This window comes from Myodes glareolus, chromosome 1, assembly GCF_982192425.1.
Source record: "Myodes glareolus chromosome 1, mMyoGla1.1, whole genome shotgun sequence".
Taxonomy (NCBI): Eukaryota; Metazoa; Chordata; class Mammalia; order Rodentia; family Cricetidae; genus Myodes; species Myodes glareolus.
The window spans coordinates 29,091,487-29,112,264 of NC_142026.1; the positions used below are offsets into that span (position 1 = coordinate 29,091,487).

At 43.0% G+C, this 20,778-nt stretch overlaps 1 protein-coding gene across 5 annotated transcripts in view; it reads left to right on the top strand.

Annotated features, from left to right (window-relative positions):
* The window catches only part of Eif4e2 (eukaryotic translation initiation factor 4E family member 2), a 28,428-nt gene that overhangs the window by 927 nt on the left and 6,723 nt on the right, over positions 1 to 20,778 (top strand). For 2 of the 5 annotated variants that reach the window (XM_048428876.2, XM_048428878.3), the window contains exons 2-7: positions 5,309 to 5,423; positions 6,861 to 6,995; positions 11,340 to 11,444; positions 12,943 to 13,095; positions 13,192 to 13,328; positions 14,862 to 15,123. In XM_048428876.2, the coding sequence (XP_048284833.1) occupies positions 5,309 to 5,423; positions 6,861 to 6,995; positions 11,340 to 11,444; positions 12,943 to 13,095; positions 13,192 to 13,328; positions 14,862 to 14,934 (718 nt within the window). In that variant the 3' untranslated portion in view covers positions 14,935 to 15,123. Of the gene's footprint in view, positions 1 to 2,575; positions 2,645 to 5,308; positions 5,424 to 6,860; positions 6,996 to 11,339; positions 11,445 to 12,942; positions 13,096 to 13,191; positions 13,329 to 14,861; positions 15,124 to 19,461; positions 19,541 to 20,778 lie in introns of those variants that run through there. The other 3 variants (XM_048428877.3, XM_048428879.3, XM_048428880.3) reach the window with 3 other exon arrangements.

The window sequence follows — 20,778 nt, forward strand, 5'->3', positions numbered from 1 at the left end:
TTAGGTAGTGCTTCTTTTTGTAACGCTCCCTCCTTGTTTGAAGTAATCTAATGTGTAGTCCCATTCAGAGGCCTATATTTTTCAGTTCTGTACCCACCAAATGTTTGCAGTACAAAAGTTCTCCACTCTGAACTCTTGCTCTAAAAGTTCCCTAGTGGTAGAACACCTGAAAAGAGCAGAGCACGCTCTACAATGCTTTGAGGTCCTTGTGTAAAATGCTGATAACGAGGTGTTAGGGTAAAGTGGAACCACTTTAGGTGGAGAAGCTGCAGTGTTTCTGGTGTGCAGGAAGTACTGGGATGCCAGCCGCAGCTTTTCATGGTGGAGGGAACTCTCTCTTTCTGAGAAAAGCAGTTGTCTTCTCCAGCTTACTGCTTTGCTGAGCCGAGCAGGAGAGCAACCCTCTTGACCTGCAGTCCTAAGTCCTGCAGTACCTAGCTTCAGATCTGCAGCCTTTCCACCCTTGCTTTCCTTATTTGAGCAAATCAAACTGCATCCCAAGAAAATAGTTTTGGGGCCATCTGTCTCAGATAAGGGTGGTTATAATGGCCACTGTCTTAGTGTTCTGCTGTTGTGAAGAGACACCTTAGGACTCCTTCAACAAGGCCATACCTTCTAATCCTTGTCATCCTTTCAGACAGTTCCCCTCCATGGTGACAGAGCATTCAAATATGTGAGCCAATGGGGCCATTCTCATTCTAACCTTTTTTTTTTTAATCTTTTTTAGGTTAGCATAAAGTAACAGGTTCTGTTATGACTCCTTCATACTTATGTATTAGTACTTTGTTCTCATTCTTTATCCCCTACTGTACTCCCCCATGGTCTCTCTCCTCTAACTGATCCCCATCTAGTTGTTTTCCCCTTGTTTCCTATTATATGTATCATGTCCTCTATTTCCCACTATCTTCTTTATAATAACTCTGCAGAAGAGATCTTAGTATCTTTTCTTATGGTTAAGGCTCTTAAGGCTAAGTAACTAGTGCAAGATAGCCTAAGGCCCTGCTCAGGTGTGTGCTTCAGCTCTTCATGATACCTTTATCAACATTTTGCTGAGTGGTTTTAATTACTTGTAACTGTTAGCTATTTTAAGGAGTGGGTCTTTTTAACTCCTGCCTTCTAACTTGCAGAAAAAAAAAAACAAAAATAAAAGCTTGGTTTCATTTGAAATTAGCAATTAGCAATCATATACCCTTGCCCCTAGTTTTGGTTTTGTCATTTCGGTTTCTCATGTAAAACCCTGCAGTTTGTAGACTATTGTTCCATGCTTCATTACATTTCCTGAAATTTCCCAGAATTATTCTGCAGTCATCAGTGAGTGCAGTAGTATGATCTGATGTACACAGATTAACAAGGAGCTCTGACCTTTAATACGTGGGCTCTGCTTCTGTGAGTGTAATCAAAGCTGGGAATGGCTTTAAAGGGTAGTCTGAGACTCACCAGTTCACTAGGTGTAGTTGCTTTTTTGGGGGGTGGGGGTTGGTTTTTCGAGACAGGGTTTCTCTGCAGCTTTTGGAGTCTGTCCTGGAACTAGCTCTTGTCGACCAGGCTGGTCCCAAACTCACAGAGATCCACCTGCCTCTGCCTCCCAAGTGCTGGGATTAAAGGCGTGAGCCACCACCTCCCGGCTAGTTGCCTTTTTTGTTATTAACATGTAAAACCCTAAGATGCTCTCTCAAGTATTATAGTACCAACTATGATAAACTTGGTTTTCAGATCCTGCAGTTTTAGATGCCGGGCTTGATTTGGTCCTTTTTTTTTTTTTTTTAAACAATTCCTTTCTATTGTTAGCTTTTGACCTATTAAGTGTTTCTAAACCACCCAATTTGATATCGTTTTGATTTTGGAGGTCTATTAATTCAGCATGTTTGTTTTATGTTTGTGTCTGATGCTAGAGGTATAGTGGAGAATTAGATCAAGTTCTTACCTACACAGAATTAAGCCTAGTTCAGAAGGTGTTGGGAAATACCTGAACAGAAGCTTGTCACTTAGTCTGGACATAAATTGGGCAGTCTGTGGAGTGCTTCTGTTTCAGTGTGACTGTTCCTTGGCTCAAATCCAACTTCAAGCCTGGAATAGCATTTTCTGAAAAGTCGGTTGTAAAACTTTTGTCTTAGGTGTAGGCACAGAGAGCGGGTTATTTAGTTAACAACTTCTTCAAGAAATAAAAGCAGGCCAGGTGTGGTATACCACCACACCCTTGATCCCAGCACTCTGGCAGAGGCAGATTATTTCTCTGTGAGCTCTAGGATAGCCTGGTGTACATAGTGAGCTCTAGGACAGCCATGACTACACAGAGAGACCCTGTCTCAAAACTGGAAAAGAAAAGCACTGGGGCTGTTTCTGTCTTTCATTGGTGAAACCCTTGCCTCCCATGAAGGAGGTGCTGGGGTCTACTACCAGCCTCACCAAAACTAAAACAAAGGCCAGAGCATGAGGACACAAGATGAAGTCAGTCCATTAAGGTTCCTATTTGCTGGCTTAGAAAGAAGTCTGAGATGGCATCAGAATGATAATAGCATTGTTTTTTTTTTCTTTGCCTTAATTGTTTTTGTTTTCTGTTTCCTAGTAGTGACTGAAGGAAAAACACTGAAAAGGAAAAGAACATAACATTTTTCTTGGAACTGGCAAAAATGGGAGAACCTAGGTGACTGTCCTTCTTCAACCAAAACCTAATGAAGGAGCCTCAGGCTATAGTAGAGATTAGCAGCAGAAAAGAAAACAAAAGTGCAAGTATCTCTAGGGTGTGCCCACAGAAGAGTTGTTCTTGGTCAGAAGACAAAAACATTGGCCTTGACAGTACAGCTAAGACAAATATACTTGTTTGTGTTAAGAGCAAAACAGGGGAGTTTGATTTAGCCCGTGTTGGGAGAGAGTAGAGAACATTCCAAGAATGTTGTCCTGAAAGTAAGTTCTGAAAAGCAGTAAACCAGCAGTGGAGGCATGACTACATGCTAAACATGGTAGGCTGGGAAGAGATTAGGGAACTGCACTTAGGGGGACACAGCAGGAGTGAAGGAGTTCATTGGTAACAGGCAGAAGATGCTTTGGGACATGGAAACAGAATGGGCCTTTGGGCTTTGTAGGAGTTCTTCTTGTACAGTTCTTGGAGACGCACACTCTGGTAGCTAGTGAGATACTTGGTTAATGTTGGTAATTTTTAATCCATGAGCCTTTGTACATGTCAGGCTCATTTTGAAAAGGGAGCTAAACAGTACAAGTTTATTCAAGAAAGGAAGTTCATAAGCACTGATGAACTTCCTCCTCTCAGAGCCGTGCTCATCAGTTCCCTTCTCCATTCTCTCTCTCTGAACTGGCTACCCCTTCTTTTGCTCTAAGTCTTGCTTCTTTCATGGACCCTATAGCTGCCTCAGTGTCTAAATCCTTGGTCTTTGCTCTCCTTGATGAAATCATTGTAGAAAGAAATAGGTTATTAGGCAGACTGAACTGCCTTTTGCTCCTATGCCTTACCTAGTTGGGTCTTGACCAGGGTGGGAATAGGGAGTCTGTATCACAGGGAGTGGCTACCTGAATATCCCCTACAATATGGCTGCCACATGGGCAGAGCAGGCACTCCAACATGGCTAGCTCATCCATCCTACTATTTATAGGTGTATTTTATGTGTCAAACATTAAAGATTTTATAGACAAAAACCCTACCACTTTCTAAATGTACAGTGCTCTACACCATGTTTATATTTCTGTGTAGGATGATGTCTGAGCTATAAAAGGTGCTTCTGGTAACTGTCTTGAAAATACCTGATTCTGTATATGTGTATATACTGTCATAGAGCCCAAAAGTGATCCAGGAGAAAACAGATGGGTGGGTAGTCTAATTCTAGAGTGAATGCTATTCTCTTTGTGTTTTGTTTTTGTGTGGTTTTTGTTTTTGTGACATGGTTCTTCTGTGTAGCTCTCCTGGAACTCACTCTGTAGTCCAGGCTGGCCTTAAACACAAAGATCTACCTGCCTCTGCCTCCCAAGTGCTGAGATTAAGGGCATGTGCCACCATTGCCCAGCTATGAATTCTATTTTTTTCTCCTTCATTTTTTTTCTTTTAAGTATATGTATAAAAGTCAGAGGACAATTTAACAGGAGTAGGTTCTCATTCCAGGGTGTAGGTTACAGGGATTGAACTCAGGTCTGCAGGTGCCCTTATCTACTGAGCCATCATACCAAATTAAGCAAATGGCGCTCCTATCTTTACCCTAACCTGTTTGATTTTGTCTGCATCTGGTGGGTTTTAGGTGTTTTCACATTTAACTCAGCTTATGAAACAAGAACACTTCCATTCCTCCTTTTTTTTAAATTTAACCTTTATTCAGTATCATCTTGTTTTGAGTGCCAGTGATACTGAGATGGTGTATGGTACTACTCTGAAGAAACCCTTTTACTCAGGCTAGAGAGATGACTCAGAGGTTAAGAGCACTGGCTGCTCTTCCAGAGGTCCTGAGTTCACTTCCCAGCAACTATATGGTGGCTCACAACCGTCTGTAATGGGATCTGATGCCTTCTTCTGGTGTGCATGAAGACAGAACATTCATGTACATAAAATACACAAATAAATAGGTCTTTAGAAATCCTCTGATTGAGAAAGAAACAGTCAGGGATGAATGGCACCTTGGATTGGAGGCGAGGTGTTTGTCGTAGAGAAAGCTTGCTGGGGAGGAGAGAACTATGGCACTGGACATAGCTTCCAAAGTTTTCTGAAAAACTTTTGGTGTTGCACTTTATTCTAGAGGATAGGTAATAGAAGCTGACAATTGAGAGTCTTATGAATACAGGTTAAATAACAGTCACATTAAGAAAACAGAGGAAAGATTTGTGTTAGACTCATTTAGAAGTTGATAATTAATTAAATGACTGGAGAAGACAATAGACTTAAGACATAGAAGAAGGACAGCTAGGAGAGAGGTGGGAAGGAGAGGATGTAGCAAAATATATATATATATATATATATATATATATATATATATATATGGGCAAGTTTTTAACTTTCAAATGTCAAAGGAATTATTTGCCTAGAAATTCTCATTACTGACTTATTTTTGACAACAAAAACCACCCTTTTAACTGCTTTGCTATACTGCTGATGGGAAACAGAAAACCTGATGGTTGGGGAATCACAGGTTAGCTAATTTAATGGTATTATTGCTTAGTTCTCCCCTTTTGCCCTTTTCACAATACATTTCATGGGCCTATGATTGAGTGACTTTGGGCTAGTTACATAGTAGTTCTGTGGCCTTATAGTTTTGTTAGGTAACAAGAATAGTTTAGTCATGGAATGACATTGATTTGCTTTCCCACTTAGCTTAAAAGATGATGACAGTGGAGACCACGATCAGAATGAAGAAAACAGCACACAGAAAGATGGTGAGAAGGAAAAAACAGAACGAGATAAGAACCAGAGCAGCGGCAAGAGGAAGGTATGTTTTGGGTTGTAATTTGGGTATAGTTACCTTTAGCTGTAAGCCTTGGTTGTCTCCTGGAGTCTGTGTATCTAAGGATGGCAGAGTAACTTGATGGCAGGTACTCTTGGGATCTTTGATTTGTTCTAAAAATAAAAGGTTGAGGGGGGCTGGAGAGACTCCTTCCCTCCATATGCTCTTGTCATGTGCACATACATGTGCATACTCTCATGACCACAAATACACTTACAGAGACACAAAAGGATTGTGAGACTTGGGGTACTGCTTCATAGGCAGGTATAAGACTTTGGGTTCAATTCCTAGCACTGAACACAAGGGAAAAGGTATAGAGAGGACGGAAGAGAATAGCAAAGAGTGCATGGGTCACTAGGTGTGCCCAGAGCCTGGTGGATGCGTATATGGAAATGTCACAGTGAATCCTTAGTATGCAGTTATAATTACAAGTTTTAAAAAATAGTGAAATGACTAGAGTTAATTTTGGAACTTAGAACTTTCTCTGTTGTGGGTCTTGGAGTTGCTTTACAGTATTCTCATGTGAGATGGGGGAGTCAAGGTTCTCACCTGGTGCTACTTTAAAGGCCGCTCAGTAATTCAATCCTACACATTGCTATTTTAGACTCTTCAGTCAGCAGTAGTACACATTAAAAAATGACTTGGGATAGAGAGAACTTAGGAAGTAAAAGACCTAAGTGGCCTCAAACTCACAGATCTGTCTGCCTCTGCCTCCCAGTGCTGGAATTAAAGATATATAACACCACGTCTAGTCAGTGTAATGCTGTAAAATGTTTATTAAGGATCAGAAAAATGACTCATCAGCTTTAAGCCTGGTGGTCTGAGTTCAGTCCTTAGATCCCACAGAGGGAAGGAAAGAACCAACTCTGAAAATTGTTCTCTGACCTCCCCACACAGTATGGCATGCATACTCCCACATTTAGTCTTTACATGTATACATGATAATAAAAATAATCATAATTTAAAAAACAAGGTGATTTGGTAGTTAGGAGCACTTGCCATTCTTACAGAAGACCAGAGTTTGGTTCTCAGCACCCATGCCAGATAGTTACAAGCCCTTTTCTGGCCTCCGCAAGCAATCCTCATGCATGCACGCATATGTGCATGTGTATACACACACACACACACAAAACAAAACAAAACAAAACTAAATCTTATAAAAAGGGCAATACAGGGGCTGAAGAAATGGCTCAGAGGTTAAGAGCACTGAGTGCTTTTCCAGAGGTCCTGAGTTCAATTCCCGGCAACCACATGGTGGCTCACAACCATCTGTAATGAGATCTGATGCCCTCTTCTGGTGTGCAGGAAAACATGTTGTATATAACCAATAAATAAATCTAAAAAAAGGGCAATACAGTAAATGTTTGGACTCACATCCTTGTGACAAATGCCATGAACTAACTTATCTTCTGGACTTCCTAGGCTGTTGTCCCTGGACCAGCAGAACATCCCCTGCAGTACAACTACACGTTCTGGTACTCTAGGAGAACCCCCGGCCGTCCCACTAGCTCACAGAGCTATGAGCAGAACATCAAGCAGATTGGTACCTTTGCCTCGGTGAGTATAGTGATGGTCTGGTGGACTGTCCCTTGGCGTGGCACTCATCCCTGCATTTCTGTCACTGTGTCTACTATCTTAGTAACTTGTTACACATTCTGGTTTCCTTGCTAGACTGGCTTGCGCTCCTATGGTCCTGTTTGTTCAATTCTTAGGTTTATCTTTAGTATCCATAGGTAACATTTAGGTAATCTAAATATGGGAATGGTAGCTTTGATCAGAAAGGCATAATGCAAAATAATAAAAAAAGAAAGGGGGTGTTTTGTTTTGAAGTTTCTTATTTGAGCAGGTATTTATTGAGTCCTTATATACAGAGTTGTCATAAGAGAGACACAGCTTTATTGTATATGATATCTGTCCTCATGAAATTGAATTCTGATAAATTTGTGGATGCCATCACTACAGAGTGCTCGTGTTCCTTCTCACCCCAGCCCACCCTTACCTTCGCTCCTGGCTCTTTACTGCATTTGTAAGTTCAGAGACCTTAACTACATACAACTAACACCAGTGTGTCTTGTTCAACAGAGATTCTCCTGCACCACTATGTTCAGCCTGTGTGCAGAATCGATTTTCTGAGCATGGGTCTTGCCGTGTAACCCAGCTGACCTGGAGCTTGCATAGTCCTGTCTCAAGTTCTAGGATTGCAGATGTGAACTGCCACATCCAATTTATCCATTTATTTCTAACACAGAAGCTATCAGAGAAGTTTTGATTATCTGTTATGTGGGAATATTAGACTAGTTTCCATGTACTGTGACAGGTTCTATGTTAGGAACAATTGATTAAACATTAGAAGGATCAGAGAAAGAACTGGGAAAGACGTTTTCATTCAGGGTTCTGTTAAATTAGTTTGGAATAGGTGTGATTGTGTCTTGCATTTTTCTCTCCTATATAGAAAAAAATGTAAAAAAGAAAAATGTGAGTTTACCCCAAGGAAACAAGCAGATTTTATTTTCTTTCCTTGTGGTATTAAGAGGTTTGCCATCAATACCCTCAGTATTCACTGGACAAGTAATACAGCCTAAAGTCTGCTGTCATAATCCACAGCCTTAGGAAATGGTTTGTAGCCAGGCATGGTGGCACATGTCTTTAATGCCAGCACTCATGAAGCAGAGGCAGTTGAATCCCTGAGTTGGAGGCCAACCACATGTACAAAGCGATCTCCAGGACAGCCAGGGCTACACAAAGAAACCCTGTCCCAATGAAAAACCTAAAAGAAAAAAAGAAATGGCCTGTGGTAATAATCCCTCCCAGAGAAGTAATGATAACGAATCCTTTTTCAAATCCAAAGCAGTAGCTCCGGTGTTGTTTGTTTGTTAAAGTTTCTTTTTTTCCTTTTCTTTTTCCCCCCCTTTCCTCTCCTTCCCTCCCCACCTCTCTTCCTTTCTGAGACAGAGTCTAACTATGCTGGCCTAGAAGTTACTATGTAGACCAGCCTGGCCTTGAACTTACCAGGGTCTTATTGCTTCTGTCACCACATCTGGCCTAAAGGTTATTTTTTTTTTTTTTACTGTTTTTTACGTGTATGTGTATACATGCATACGTACTTGTAGGTACCCTCAGAGGGCATTGGATTCATTAGAACTGGAGTTACAGGTGGTTATGGGCCTCCTATTGTGGGTGCTGGGGGTCAAACTAGTCATTTGGAAGCACAGCAAATACTCGTAATCACTGAGTCATCTCTCCAGCCCAAAAAGATGGCTTTTCAAAAGTTCCACTTGAAGCCAAAAATACTGCTCAGTGACCCAGAAAAGAGGCTCAGAAAAGACCTCTAGGTGGTAAAATACAAAATAATAGAAATGGGTTAGTTCAAGATGTAGGAGTTAGTTAATAAGAATCCTGAGCTAATAGATCAAGCAGTTAAAAAAAAAAAAGAAAGAAAAGAAAAAGAAAAAACCTCTAGGAGCCGTTGCAGCTCCTTTTCTCATCAGACATTTGAGAAGGTGGGAGTCCACCTATCACAGAGCCAGGCACCAGCACAAGTTGTGATTTTGTTTGTTCTGAGATAGGGTCTTGCTAGACCTTAGTCTGGCTTGGAACTTGTGATTCTCTTGCTCAGCTTCCTGAGGAATGGCAGCTGTAAGTCACATTCCCAGCACCCATGTCATATAGCTCACTACTTCCTGTAATGCCAGCTCCCAGGAATTCTGGCCTTGAGGGCATGTACACAGATACATACAGACACACACACACATAATTAAAAATAAAAATCTTAGCCAGGTGGTGGTGGTGCACACCTTTAATCCCAGCACTCAGGAGGCAGAGGCAGGCGGATCTCTCTGAGTTCAAGACCAGTCTGATCTACAGAGCGAATTCCAGGACAGCCAGAACTGTTTCACAGAGAGACCCTGTCTCAAAAAAGCAATAAATAAATAAAAGTAAAAATCTTTTTTATGAAAAGTACATCTTTCAAAGTTTAATGCTATTTCTTTTTATTATTTTATTTATGGGGGTGTGTAACACATGAATGCAAGTGCCCACAGAGTTCAGAGGTGTCATATCAGTCCCCTTGAATCTGGTGTTATAAGCAATTATAAACCACTTGATGTGAGTGCTGGGAATCGAATCAGCTCCTTAGGAAGAGCAGTGTATGCTTTTAACCACTGAGATCTCTCTCTTTAGCCCCTTAATGCTATTTCTTAAGCTTTTTTATTTTATCTCTCTTTTGGCTTGGATACAAATTTGTGTATTTTGCCTGTAAGATCTGGAGACCTAACCATCAAATGATTCTTGCCTAAGAAATTAATATGTTTTGTCCCCACCACATCCTTCCATTCCTAGTCACAGTAAGCCTTGGTTCTCATGAGCTTACTTAGTTTTTTTCAATTGTTGGGGTGGGTAAAAGCTTAGATTAGTGCTCACTATATGTGTATGACCACTTAATATTCCAGATTACTGTATGTACAGATAGACCTAGCAGTTGCAGAGGTGAAGTATTGCTTTAAAATCCTGTAGATGGCATTAGTTTCTGACTTTGAAATGTAGAAGACATTTCACATGTTCTATTCTGGAAGGCAGCTGGAGAAAACAACTATTTCATGTGATAAGTCAGTTTCTCTTCCTGCTACACAGTTCCTTGAGTGTGGTCTTGATAGTTACTAAAGTGCCTCCTTACTGCTAGTGCCTACAGGTGGCCTCTATGGATCACAGGAGACTAGAGTGATGATTATAAGTAATTTGGGGTTTTCGTTGTTGTTACTGTTTGTAAATTGTGTGTGTGTGTTTGTATGCATGTGTATGTGTGTGTCTATGCCTGCTGAGTGTCTACAGAAGAGAGCATCAGATCCCTGGTGTTGTATTTACAGGCAGTTGTGAGCCACCTAGTGTGGATGCCATGAAATGAAGAAGTCAGGTCCTCTTAACCACTGAGCACCAGCACATTTGTTTGTTTGTTTTTGAGGCAGTGTCTCATTATATAGTTTCATCTGGATGATCCCAAACTCCTAGCTCCTGAATACTGGTGAATTACAAGTACATAAATACATTTGAAAGAAAAATAGAAATCTAGTTTTCTTCAGAAATTTAAATCAAGGAGAAACAATCTTTCAAGCTGAGAGAAGGAATAGAAACCCTAGCCCTAGGCCAGTCTGGGCTACAGTGAGAGATCCTGTTTAAAGAAAAAGAAAAAAGTAAGACTTGGCTCTGTGATTGTAGACAAGTGCAGCCCTGTGGTGCTTGACATACCTTAGACAGAAGGGTTTCAGTTATGCAAAAAGCTGGTTTTGTTCCTGCATTGAGGCAGGAGGTATATGTCGGTGTGACTTGCTTTACCACCTTAAAGCTACTAGCTGAGGCCAGCATTTTTCACCAAGGTTTTTTTATTGTTGTTTTTAGATTTTAGGTTTATTTTATCTGTATTAGTTTAGTGTTTGACTGAATGTATATCTATACAATGCATGTGTGCAGTACCCAAAGAAGTCTGAAGAGAGGGTATTGGATCCCCTGGGACTATGAATCACAGGTGGTTGGGAGCTGCCCTGTGAGTACTAGGAATTGGATCTGGGTGCTCTGGAAGGCCAACAAGTGAACTTGACCCTGAGCCAGCTCTCCATCCCCAGAGTTTATCTTCAGAGTGTTGTATGTTGTATTTTTGTTTTCTTTTGCTTTTGTTTTTTCCTTTGATTAAACTGTATTAGCCAGACATCGTTTCTTAAATAAGAAACCATGTCTCAAACCAAATACAATATATGATAGACTTTTTTCTACCCTACTCCAAATGAAGTGTGCTCCCCAAAGGAGATAGCTGAGGCAGTGTCTCCCATGTTTCTCTTCTTTAGTAACACAGCTTTTTGTCCATGCAAACAAGAGAAAAAGTTCTTGTACTCTTGGCTTTTCTTTCTGCAGGTGGAGCAGTTCTGGAAGTTTTACAGCCACATGGTACGCCCTGGGGACCTGACAGGCCACAGTGACTTTCATCTCTTCAAAGAAGGAATTAAACCTATGTGGGAGGTGAGGACTTTTGAGAGCAGATTTGTTTTCTTTTTTCTTTTCTTTTAATTTAAGTCCTACCAAAATGAAAACCATTTTTGAAGTTTTCTCTTGAAGCTGTAACATTATTTGATGAATTTTGGAAGTCTGTATCTCTAGGAAAAGGCATTGATGCAATTGCATGTGTTCTTGGGTTGTGGCTGCAGGATGACTTTAAAGATGGTGCTAGTTTAGTTACTATTGTATAGCTGTAAGAGACACCATAACCAAAGCAACTATTATAAGACAAAGCATTTAGTTGGGGCTTGCTTACAGTTTCAGAGGTTTAGTGCATTATAGTGGCGGAGACCATGATAGCATGCAGGCAGGCACTGGGGAACAGTAGCTGAATATCCTGATCCATAGGGAGGGAAGGGAAGAGAGAAAGACTGAGAGAGACTGAGACTCTGGGCTTGGAATGGGCTTTTGAAACCCCAACATCCACCCCCCCCCCTCAACTCCTGAAACACGCTTTAACAAAGATACACTTCTTAATCCTTTTAATTCTTTCAAAAAGTGCCACTCCCTGTTGACTATGAATTCAAATATATGAGCCTCTGGGGACCATTCTTATTGAGGCCTTCATAGACTCTGTCACTTAAATGGTGTTTTTACAGGGGTAAAAAGCTTTTTAAAATGTTCTTGTTCCCATAGAACTTGTGTCTATGTGTATGTGTATATGTAATACATTTGCTTAGTAGGTAAAAGATTAAAGAGGTAAGAAAAAACTGGTAACAGCAGACCCATAGCAGAGCTACAGAGGTAGCTCTGATCTCTTTGCAGAGCTGTTACTTCACTGCACTCTTGCACATCACATGTTCCAGTGCCAGAGAATTTTCTGGGGAGGGGGGAATGTTCTAGAAGATATCAAAGTCTTTCCTTCCCTGAAGTCAGCCCTTCTTGTTCACATATCCCTGACTCTGTGAGACATGTTCCTCCCACTGCCCTCAGCATCCTTCACCTGCTTTACATGTTAAGTGTTTCCCTCACGACCAGCATATGTGCTTCCTCTGAGGGTTCTAGCCGTAATGCCCTCACTGTCATGTGTGCACTATTACAGTAATGCTCGTAGACTGTGTGACTGATTCATTTGTTGTCTGTCTCCTCTACTAGATTGTGTCTGAGTGGAAGATCTGAACTTTTGTCTGTGTACTTGGTACTTAGTGACAGTCAGCTTTTAGCAAATGGTGGTTATGGTCTGTGTTTAAAATGGGACATTATTTCACTTGGGTTCCTAAAATAATAGTTCTGGCAAAAGTGAATTCTTTTTAAAAAATATATTTAGTTACTTAGTTTATTTTTCTCAAATGATTTAGATCAAGGATGCTTTTTTCCCTCCTATTTCATCTCTCGATGATAATTGAAGTAATGTTGAATTAGAACGTGAGCAGACTGCCCTGGTCTTCAGAGGTGTTCCTTTGGTGTTCAAAGATGACACTGTGGACCAGGATTCACCTCGATGCTTTCTCTTATTCTATAGGATGATGCAAATAAAAATGGTGGCAAGTGGATTATTCGACTTCGGAAGGGCTTAGCATCTCGCTGCTGGGAGAATCTAATCCTGGCCATGTTGGGGGAGCAATTCATGGTTGGGGAGGAGATCTGCGGGGCTGTGGTCTCTGTCCGCTTTCAGGTAAGTCAGCCCAGGCCAGTGTTCTTTCTTGTGTTGCCACTGCTACTCTCATTGCTGCTTCTGGTGGTTTGATAATTCATTCTATTCCTCCCTTAGGAGGACATTATTTCTATATGGAATAAGACTGCCAGCGACCAAGCAACCACAGCCCGAATCCGGGATACTCTTCGGCGCGTGCTTAACCTACCTCCCAACACCATTATGGAATACAAAACTCACACCGACAGCATCAAGTACGTGTTGGGGGGTATGGGGGGGACAGGTCCCTGAGCTTAGCAGAAGTAGCTCCATAGTTGGGCCCAGACACATGTGGTCATATATGACACTGACTTGTGGAGTAGGGCTTTGGCCACTTGCTGAAGTTCTTGTTAGTGAGGCTCCAAGGACCTACTGTGAAGGGTTGTGAAGCAGAACCCCAGTTTTCCTGCCTGGGCTGGCTTCATTTTTACAGGCTGTCTTATCTTTCCTATGCTAACCACTATTTTAAAATGAAAGACAAAGCTCTTTCAGAGGTTTTTTTTTTTTCATGGCTGTTTTTAAAGACAATTTGATTGAATAAAAAACTCCTCTTCCCTGCCCACCCTGACCCAACCTTTGCATGTCTGTTTAACCTGTTAGCTTTAGTCTGTTTTCTTTGTCTTGGGAGATTGACTTCTTATCAGGGTGATGACTCCACTTTCTATGTATAGAACTCAAGTCTAGAGGAAGTAGGGTAGATTGTGAGTGAGGAGAACGGAAGGAAGGTAGAGTCTTGGGACAAAGACGACAATGAGTGCTGTCCACTTTGGGAATCACTGGTAAGGGCTTGCTCTTTCAGGGTTAGTGACAGAGATAAGCTCAGGTCATTATGAATAGGTTAGGGGAGTGGCTGCCAGATTGTCTCAAAGGAGGATGGAAGGCCAGCCAGGAGTCAGGTCTCTTTATGTGTATTGTCTCCTGTGGCCCTGAGTCAGTATGTGCCTTTGGCAAGTCTCTACATCTCTGTTTCAGTTTCTCCAGCTATAAGATAAGAATACAGAAATAAATAGTAAGGCGTGGTAAGTCTGGCTTAATCTTTGTAACTAAGGGTCCTTAGAGCAAGAAAGCTCTTACAGGGCCAAGTATTATTGCTGTCATCATTAGTACAATGTCATAATCATGCCATTCCTATTCAAAACTAATAGTGAGCCAGTAGTTGTGTTCAGCAGGGATACTATGTGAGACTCTTTCCCATGCGTTCACATATGATGTTGTGGGTGGAGTTTCTTTTACCAGCTAGGTGCCAGTTTTTAACTGGGCGTACTGCCATGGGAACTGGTCTGCTATCAGATGGCTAGCTCTGACTCACTGGAGCGACCAGCACTCACTTGTCATCTGTGGACCTGGTTGCTTGTCTCAGCAATCCTGTATCACTGCTATTTTTCTTAGAGTGGGTCTGTCTTACTCTCCGCTGCAGGATAGAGCTAGTGTCTGCCCTCCTGCCAGGTTTAGTCCAAGCTCTAAAGGTCTGCATCTTTCTCTAGGATTCTTGTTTGCTAGGTTCCCATTTAACCTGGTTAGGAACGGGAAAAGGTAGTTCCATTTACTCCCCACTGTTCTCCCTTTCTGATACCTGGAGGCAGTTCATCTTGACTTGTAAAATCCCATGAACAAGTCCTTCCAGGACTTAGAGCCTCTGGGATCCTGCCCTGCAGCTGTAACACCCTCCTCAAGACCCCAGATGCCACTTTCCCTTGCTCCCCACTCTCTTTCCTCTCCCAATGAGCTACCTTTTGCACTTCCACTAGAATGCCAGGCAGGCTGGGCCCCCAAAGGCTCCTTTTTCAAAACCTCTGGAAGACGCGATTGAATGTGCCATGACACTCTCCCTCTCTGGATGGCACCGTCATTGAAGCTGGCGTCATCGGAGTCTCTTGTTCTGTTGGCGTGCCACCTGGAAGACCCTTCTGTCCTGGACAAGAGGAACGGAAGAGCATGTTATGCTTTGAGAACAGGCTGACAGCGCAGCTGCAACAACAGCTGAGATCACAAATAAATGGTGCTAAACCAGCTTGTCTCATGCTCTTGCTCTTTATGGTGCATCAAGATGTGGCCTTTGAACTGACTGTCACCATTATCGAGGGATGGCACACAGACTTCTCCATGCAGGGCCACTCAGGGAATCCACAAACCTGTTGTATAGTCATATGGTACCTTATTCGTGGACTCTTGCGGTCTGACATAAGGAGGTGACATCTAACAAAGTAAGCCCCAACCGCCTGGTGCTCAGGTGTGTTAGTTTCCATCCAGTTAGACTGATGGCTGGCCCAGAGTAGCGGCTGAGTTCAGGTCCAGCTTGAGAGTCTCTTAAGGTTGGAGAAGTGGTATTCTTGGCTTTTCTTTGCTAACTTCCATTTGCTTTTAGTTCATAGAAATCTCTTGCTTGGAGCTAAAGCCCTGCTTCTGTCTGTCTGTGGCTGTACGTACATACTTTTTTGCTTTGTGCTAATGGGGTATTCTCTCTGGTGCCAAAGCCGCTTGGCAGCCTCCTCCCTTTCCTTGCAGAGTAGATTGTCTTTCTCTTTGGCAGTCTTGCTTAATGAGAGCCCTTCCTTCCTCCTAGCCCAGGGTTACTGTGCCAGCTCTAGGGTAAGAGGTGCCTTCATCTTGGGGAAATTTGCCCCTGAAGTAATCTGAATGTACATTTGCCTTGTGAGTACTATGGCTTTGCTTATGTATGTGTGCAGCTTGGCTTTCAGGCCTTACCCTGCATGGAGAGTTTCAGCAAGCTTTGTTAGCTACCCCCAAAACTAAAAATTAAAAAGCATTTTTGTGAACTCTGGGTTGCTTGAGTGGGAAGTAACTACAAGATTGAGTTTTGCAGAGTGCCTCATCCAGTCTGGCAGCAACACATTCCTAAATACCAGCTGACTGACTTAATCCTGGTCTTTGTGTGACCCAGGAGTCCACAGAACACACAGTGAGACCTTAGACTCTGTGTTCTGGAAATGTTCATGCCAGTGCTGCTTCATCACATTCTCCAAATTGACGCATCTAGAAAAAAAGAGATTTGCTAGGATGCAGAAAGCCTATCGTCTGTTGAGCACATGTCAAACACTGGCTTTCTTGGGCCTTCTACCTTATCTTCCACCGTGAGGTACGTGTGCATTATAGGTGTACCAGCAAATAAACTTGATGCCACTTTCCAGAGTTGGTGCCTGTCAGCAGCAGACTGAGGTGAGACCCCTTCAGGTGCTGGCCACTTGTGAGGTGTCAGCACGGCTGCCTTGGTCTGTTCCTGTGGCTCACAGCGCCCACTGAGACTCGAGGAAACCAGCAGTAATGGTTGTCCCCCACGTTCTCTAAGAGTGAAGGACATGTGTTTAGGAGTTGCTCAGCTTTCCTCACTCAAGCATTACCCCAGCTTTCTGTGTTTCAGCCAGTTTCTAGTGTCTGTTACCTGTTTGTCTTTCCAGCCTTCCCTGATGACCCTGCCTGCTGCGGTTTTCTGCAGCATCCCTGGGTGAACCGGGAAGTAGTCATTGCCCCACAGAAAAGCTCCTTTGCTTGGTCCTTGTGCTGCTCATTCTCCCTAAGAAGACAGAGCTTACTCACTCGTGTTTGTGCCAGGTCACAGCTCTGGAACTTGCCATGTAGTCCACACTGACCCCCAACTTCACATCAGAGAACTGGGATTAGAGGTGTCTGCCTTCATGCCCAGCTCATGGCTCCTCATCATGAAGCAGATTTGCGTTTTCATAGGTTTGGGTTCTTACATCAAATGGCTCACTCTATCCTCTATTTGAGGAGAAAATTCATAGCAGCCAGAATTCTGGGGCCACCAGGGTACTGCTCTCCCAAAGGTAGTTAACACAGCATTGTCTTGTGAGAAAATTGCTCTTTGGAGATGCCTCACTGATTCCTTGTGCATATGGTCTGGAATAGCAAAAGGGCCTTCTTCCCATAATGGACCACAGTGCTGGAGAAGACTGATGGGTTTTCTCTTCAGAGTAAGGGAGAAGGAGAGAGGCGGGCCAAGTGTGGAGACTTCCTTTACCTGATTGGCTGTCATTGTATTTCAGCATTGGGCTTTAATATGCATATGAGGGCCAGCCCACTCACTCTGTCCTAGTTCAGTCATAACTTGGCAATAGTGGGCCACTTTAGATTAATGGCTGCCTAAGCTTGCATTGTACACTGTACCCAGATTAGCAGGTGGCTGAACCCCTTTCTAGGTGTTGAGGGCTGGCTGAGAACAAGGCACTGGTGCCTGTAGGCTTTGGGCAGGGGTAGGGAAGCATGAACTTAGACATAAATGAGGTCCCTCTGAGAATTTGCTTTCTGGTAAGTGAGATGGGATCAGTTGCTGTCACTGGATCTGCTTAGAATTCCCAGTTGGCTGTATTAATCTCTGGTTTGTTTGTTTTTAGATGCTCGAAGCATAAGACAATTTTTAGGATAACTTTAAAGAAGAAAGTTTTGATGTTACCTAATGTACTTGGGATGCCAAGGGAAGGGAAAGTAACTAGAAAGTCCCTTCTGGTTGTCCTTTCAGAATAAGAGTGAGTACACCAAGTGTTGTATTTCTCCTGAATCCATGCAAGGAAGTTTCCAAACCCAAAGTCTCCATGTCTGAGCTTAGTTTATTGAGTATACTAGAAGGATCTCCAGATCTTCACCCACTGGTTTGTTGTTAGGCAGGTGTACTAAGGATGGAGCCTTCTGGAAACAAAAGAATAAATGTGATGGACCTCAACCCTACTATGTGATTCCTTGTTGACCTCTAAGTTACTTAGAGTAGAAGTTAAATCTTGCTGTTAGAGAAGTTCCCAGGTCACTGTCCAAGCATTGAATTTTCCCTTGTAGTGAAGCCGTCTCCAGTGTCCCTTAGGAACCTAGAGTACAATCATCACTGTCTCTCCACAAAGCTCGGAGCTGACAAGTTCTGGCATGCTTCTTAAATAGCATTAGATTTCCCTTGGAGTAAGTTCTCATAAACTAGTAGCTTTGATAATATTCTGGAGGAAAACATAAATACTGCTATTTTGCAGAGGGAAAATATTGATGAAACTGGGACAGACATTACGTAGTCCTTAATAACTTTACTTAGTTTTGAGACGTGATCTCACAATGTAGCCCTGGTCATCCTGGAATTTACTATATAGACAGGGCTGACCTCAGACTCCACAGAGATCCACCATCCTGTTTCCCAAGTACTAAGATTAAAGGTGTGGCCCACTTTACCCAGGTCCCCATTCCCCCCTTTTTTTTAAATAAAGAAAAACTGCCTGGTAATGAAATATATTTTAGTACTTACAATACTAAATGTGTAATGAGAGGCATGATGTATTGTCACTCAGTAGTGTTACTACCTTAAACCAAGAAAAAAAAAAATAGTTGTCTGGGCTGGTGGTACAGCCTTTAATCGCAGCAATAGGGAGGTAGAGGAGGCAGAGTTCTTGAGTTTGAGGCCAGTGTGGTCTATACTAGCAAATTCTAGACTGGCATTAAGTGTAATTTATAGTGCCTAGGACAATCACTGCTTTCAAACTGAAAAGTGGGTAGGACAAAAATACAAAAGAAAATGGGGTGGGGAGAGATCCCAGAACACTGGGAGATCTGAAGTTCTCCTTTTTCATGCAGCAGCCAGTGGCGACCTGCTTGTGGAATACTGGCTGTGCTGTGAGCTGAGTATGCATCCCTCCACTCCCACTTCTAATTCCTTCCTGATCACATTTCTAAATTATGTTCACCAAAATGTGTTAATCGGCATGCGGTTGTAATGAGCTGTGTTAACTGGAAATGTTAGCTGCCATGACCCACACATCTTAATTCTAAAGATAGGACTTGCATGGGTGTTTTCAGAATCAGATAAACTCTGACATATTTAGCATCTCAAGTTTAGAAAGGTTAGAAGGTTAGAAAGGTGACAGCAGAGAACATGATATATAACTGGGTTGTGTCTTTAGTGATAATGCTGGTGGATCCCTGGCTTTACCCTCAGGGTCGGGCCCAATGAAGAAACGTGGCTTCCACTACCTGTTTCCTGGACCCAGTGCAGCAAAGGCAGGGACTGTTGCCCTTGCTGAAGCAAGATGGACGTGTTTGTGGGCATGGCTGAGCTTCAACTCTGACCTCAGTGGCCTCCCTTTGCCCCTGTTGAAGGAACACTGGCAAGTCCTCAAGGGAGTAGTGAAGGCTAGACTTCCTAAGGAAAGCAAGCCGAAAATGCCAGCTGCCTGTCCGTCTAAGAAGAAAGCTGCTGGGACCTCACCACTCTTTAACCAGCTCCCTGTGTCTCCAGTCAGCATGGAGGGCGTCGAAGTGGGAGGTGGGCTGATGGTGTCTGCTCTCTGTTCAAAGCGTTTGACCTGAATGTGCTGTTGTTTTTTGTCTCTGGTTTACCAGGGCCTGGGAGGAGTTTCATGGCCTGGTGAACAGCAGCGGCCGCTGATCGGACGCTCCCCCTCTGTCTCTCACACTCAGGGTAGGGCCTTGTCTACCTTCTCTGTAACCCCATGACTTACCTCTCAGCCATAGGAGCCCTCTTCCCAAGGGGATGCCCTTCCCATTTGCCTCCCACCTTGCCTCTGTCTCCCTGGGTCCTGTGTCTCAGGTGAACCTCCCGCTTCTGCTCCCATTTAGCTCTGCACCAACAGATGTGAGCTCTCTTCAGATGGTAACTTTTCATGAGAGTCACTGCACCATAGCTTCCTATTTTGTTCCTCTATGGCCATTTTTAAGCCATCTTCCAATATTCTGTGGCTAAGGGACAGTTCTGCAGGCCCTGGTATGGGTTAGATGAGAGGTTTGTTTCTCATTTGCTGCTGCCACCTGTCAGTTGTAAGGAAACAGTGTTGTAAATTTGGTTTCTACGATGAAAGTCAGCAGACGGGACTTCAGGGTTATGACCATGGTAACATGACAGAGATGGACCCCAGAGTAGGGAAGGCTGGGCCAACTCTAGTATCTGCCTGCCTAAATATTTGCAGTTCATCAAGAGAGTGTCTAGTCCATGTGGTTCTCTAGCAGAGGGAACTGGGTAAGTTTAGCTGAAAGGAGAGGAATGTTTTCCTCACTGAGAGCCTCATCTTAGACATCAGGCACCATGAACCTCTACAGTAGCTACTTCAAGAGCTTCCACCGCCCCAGGAAGGAAATGAAAGTTTCCAGAAAAGTAGACCTGCCACTCTCAGATGAGCTAAACAAAGTTACCCTGTGGGGAATAGAAGCAGGCAACTGCAAGTCTGGGTGCTGCGTGGTGTGGTGTGATCTAGGGGGACTAGTAGCAAGGTTCTTGAAAATGGATGGTGTTTCCAGCTCCCTTTTTGTTTTTTTGAATAGGAGGTGGGTAGGGTGTGTATGTGTACGTGTACACACACCTTGGCTATCTGCCTTCACTTCCACCTTGTTTGAGACAGTCTCTTGTTATTCGCCTTTGCATACCCCAAGCTAACTGGTCCAAGAGCTTGCAAAAGATTTTACTCATTCCTCCTTCCTTATCGGAGTGTGAGGATTACAGACTTGCACCATCCTGCTGGACTTTTTATGTTCTGGGAATTCAGACTCAAGTTTTTATGTTTGTACAGCAAGCACTTTGCCCAGTAAGCTGTCTTCCCAGCTCTTGTTTTTGTTTTGAGATAGGGTTCATGTAGCCCAGACTGGCCTTGAACCCACTGTGTAGTTGAGATAACCCTGAGCCCCTGATCCTCCTACCTCCACTTC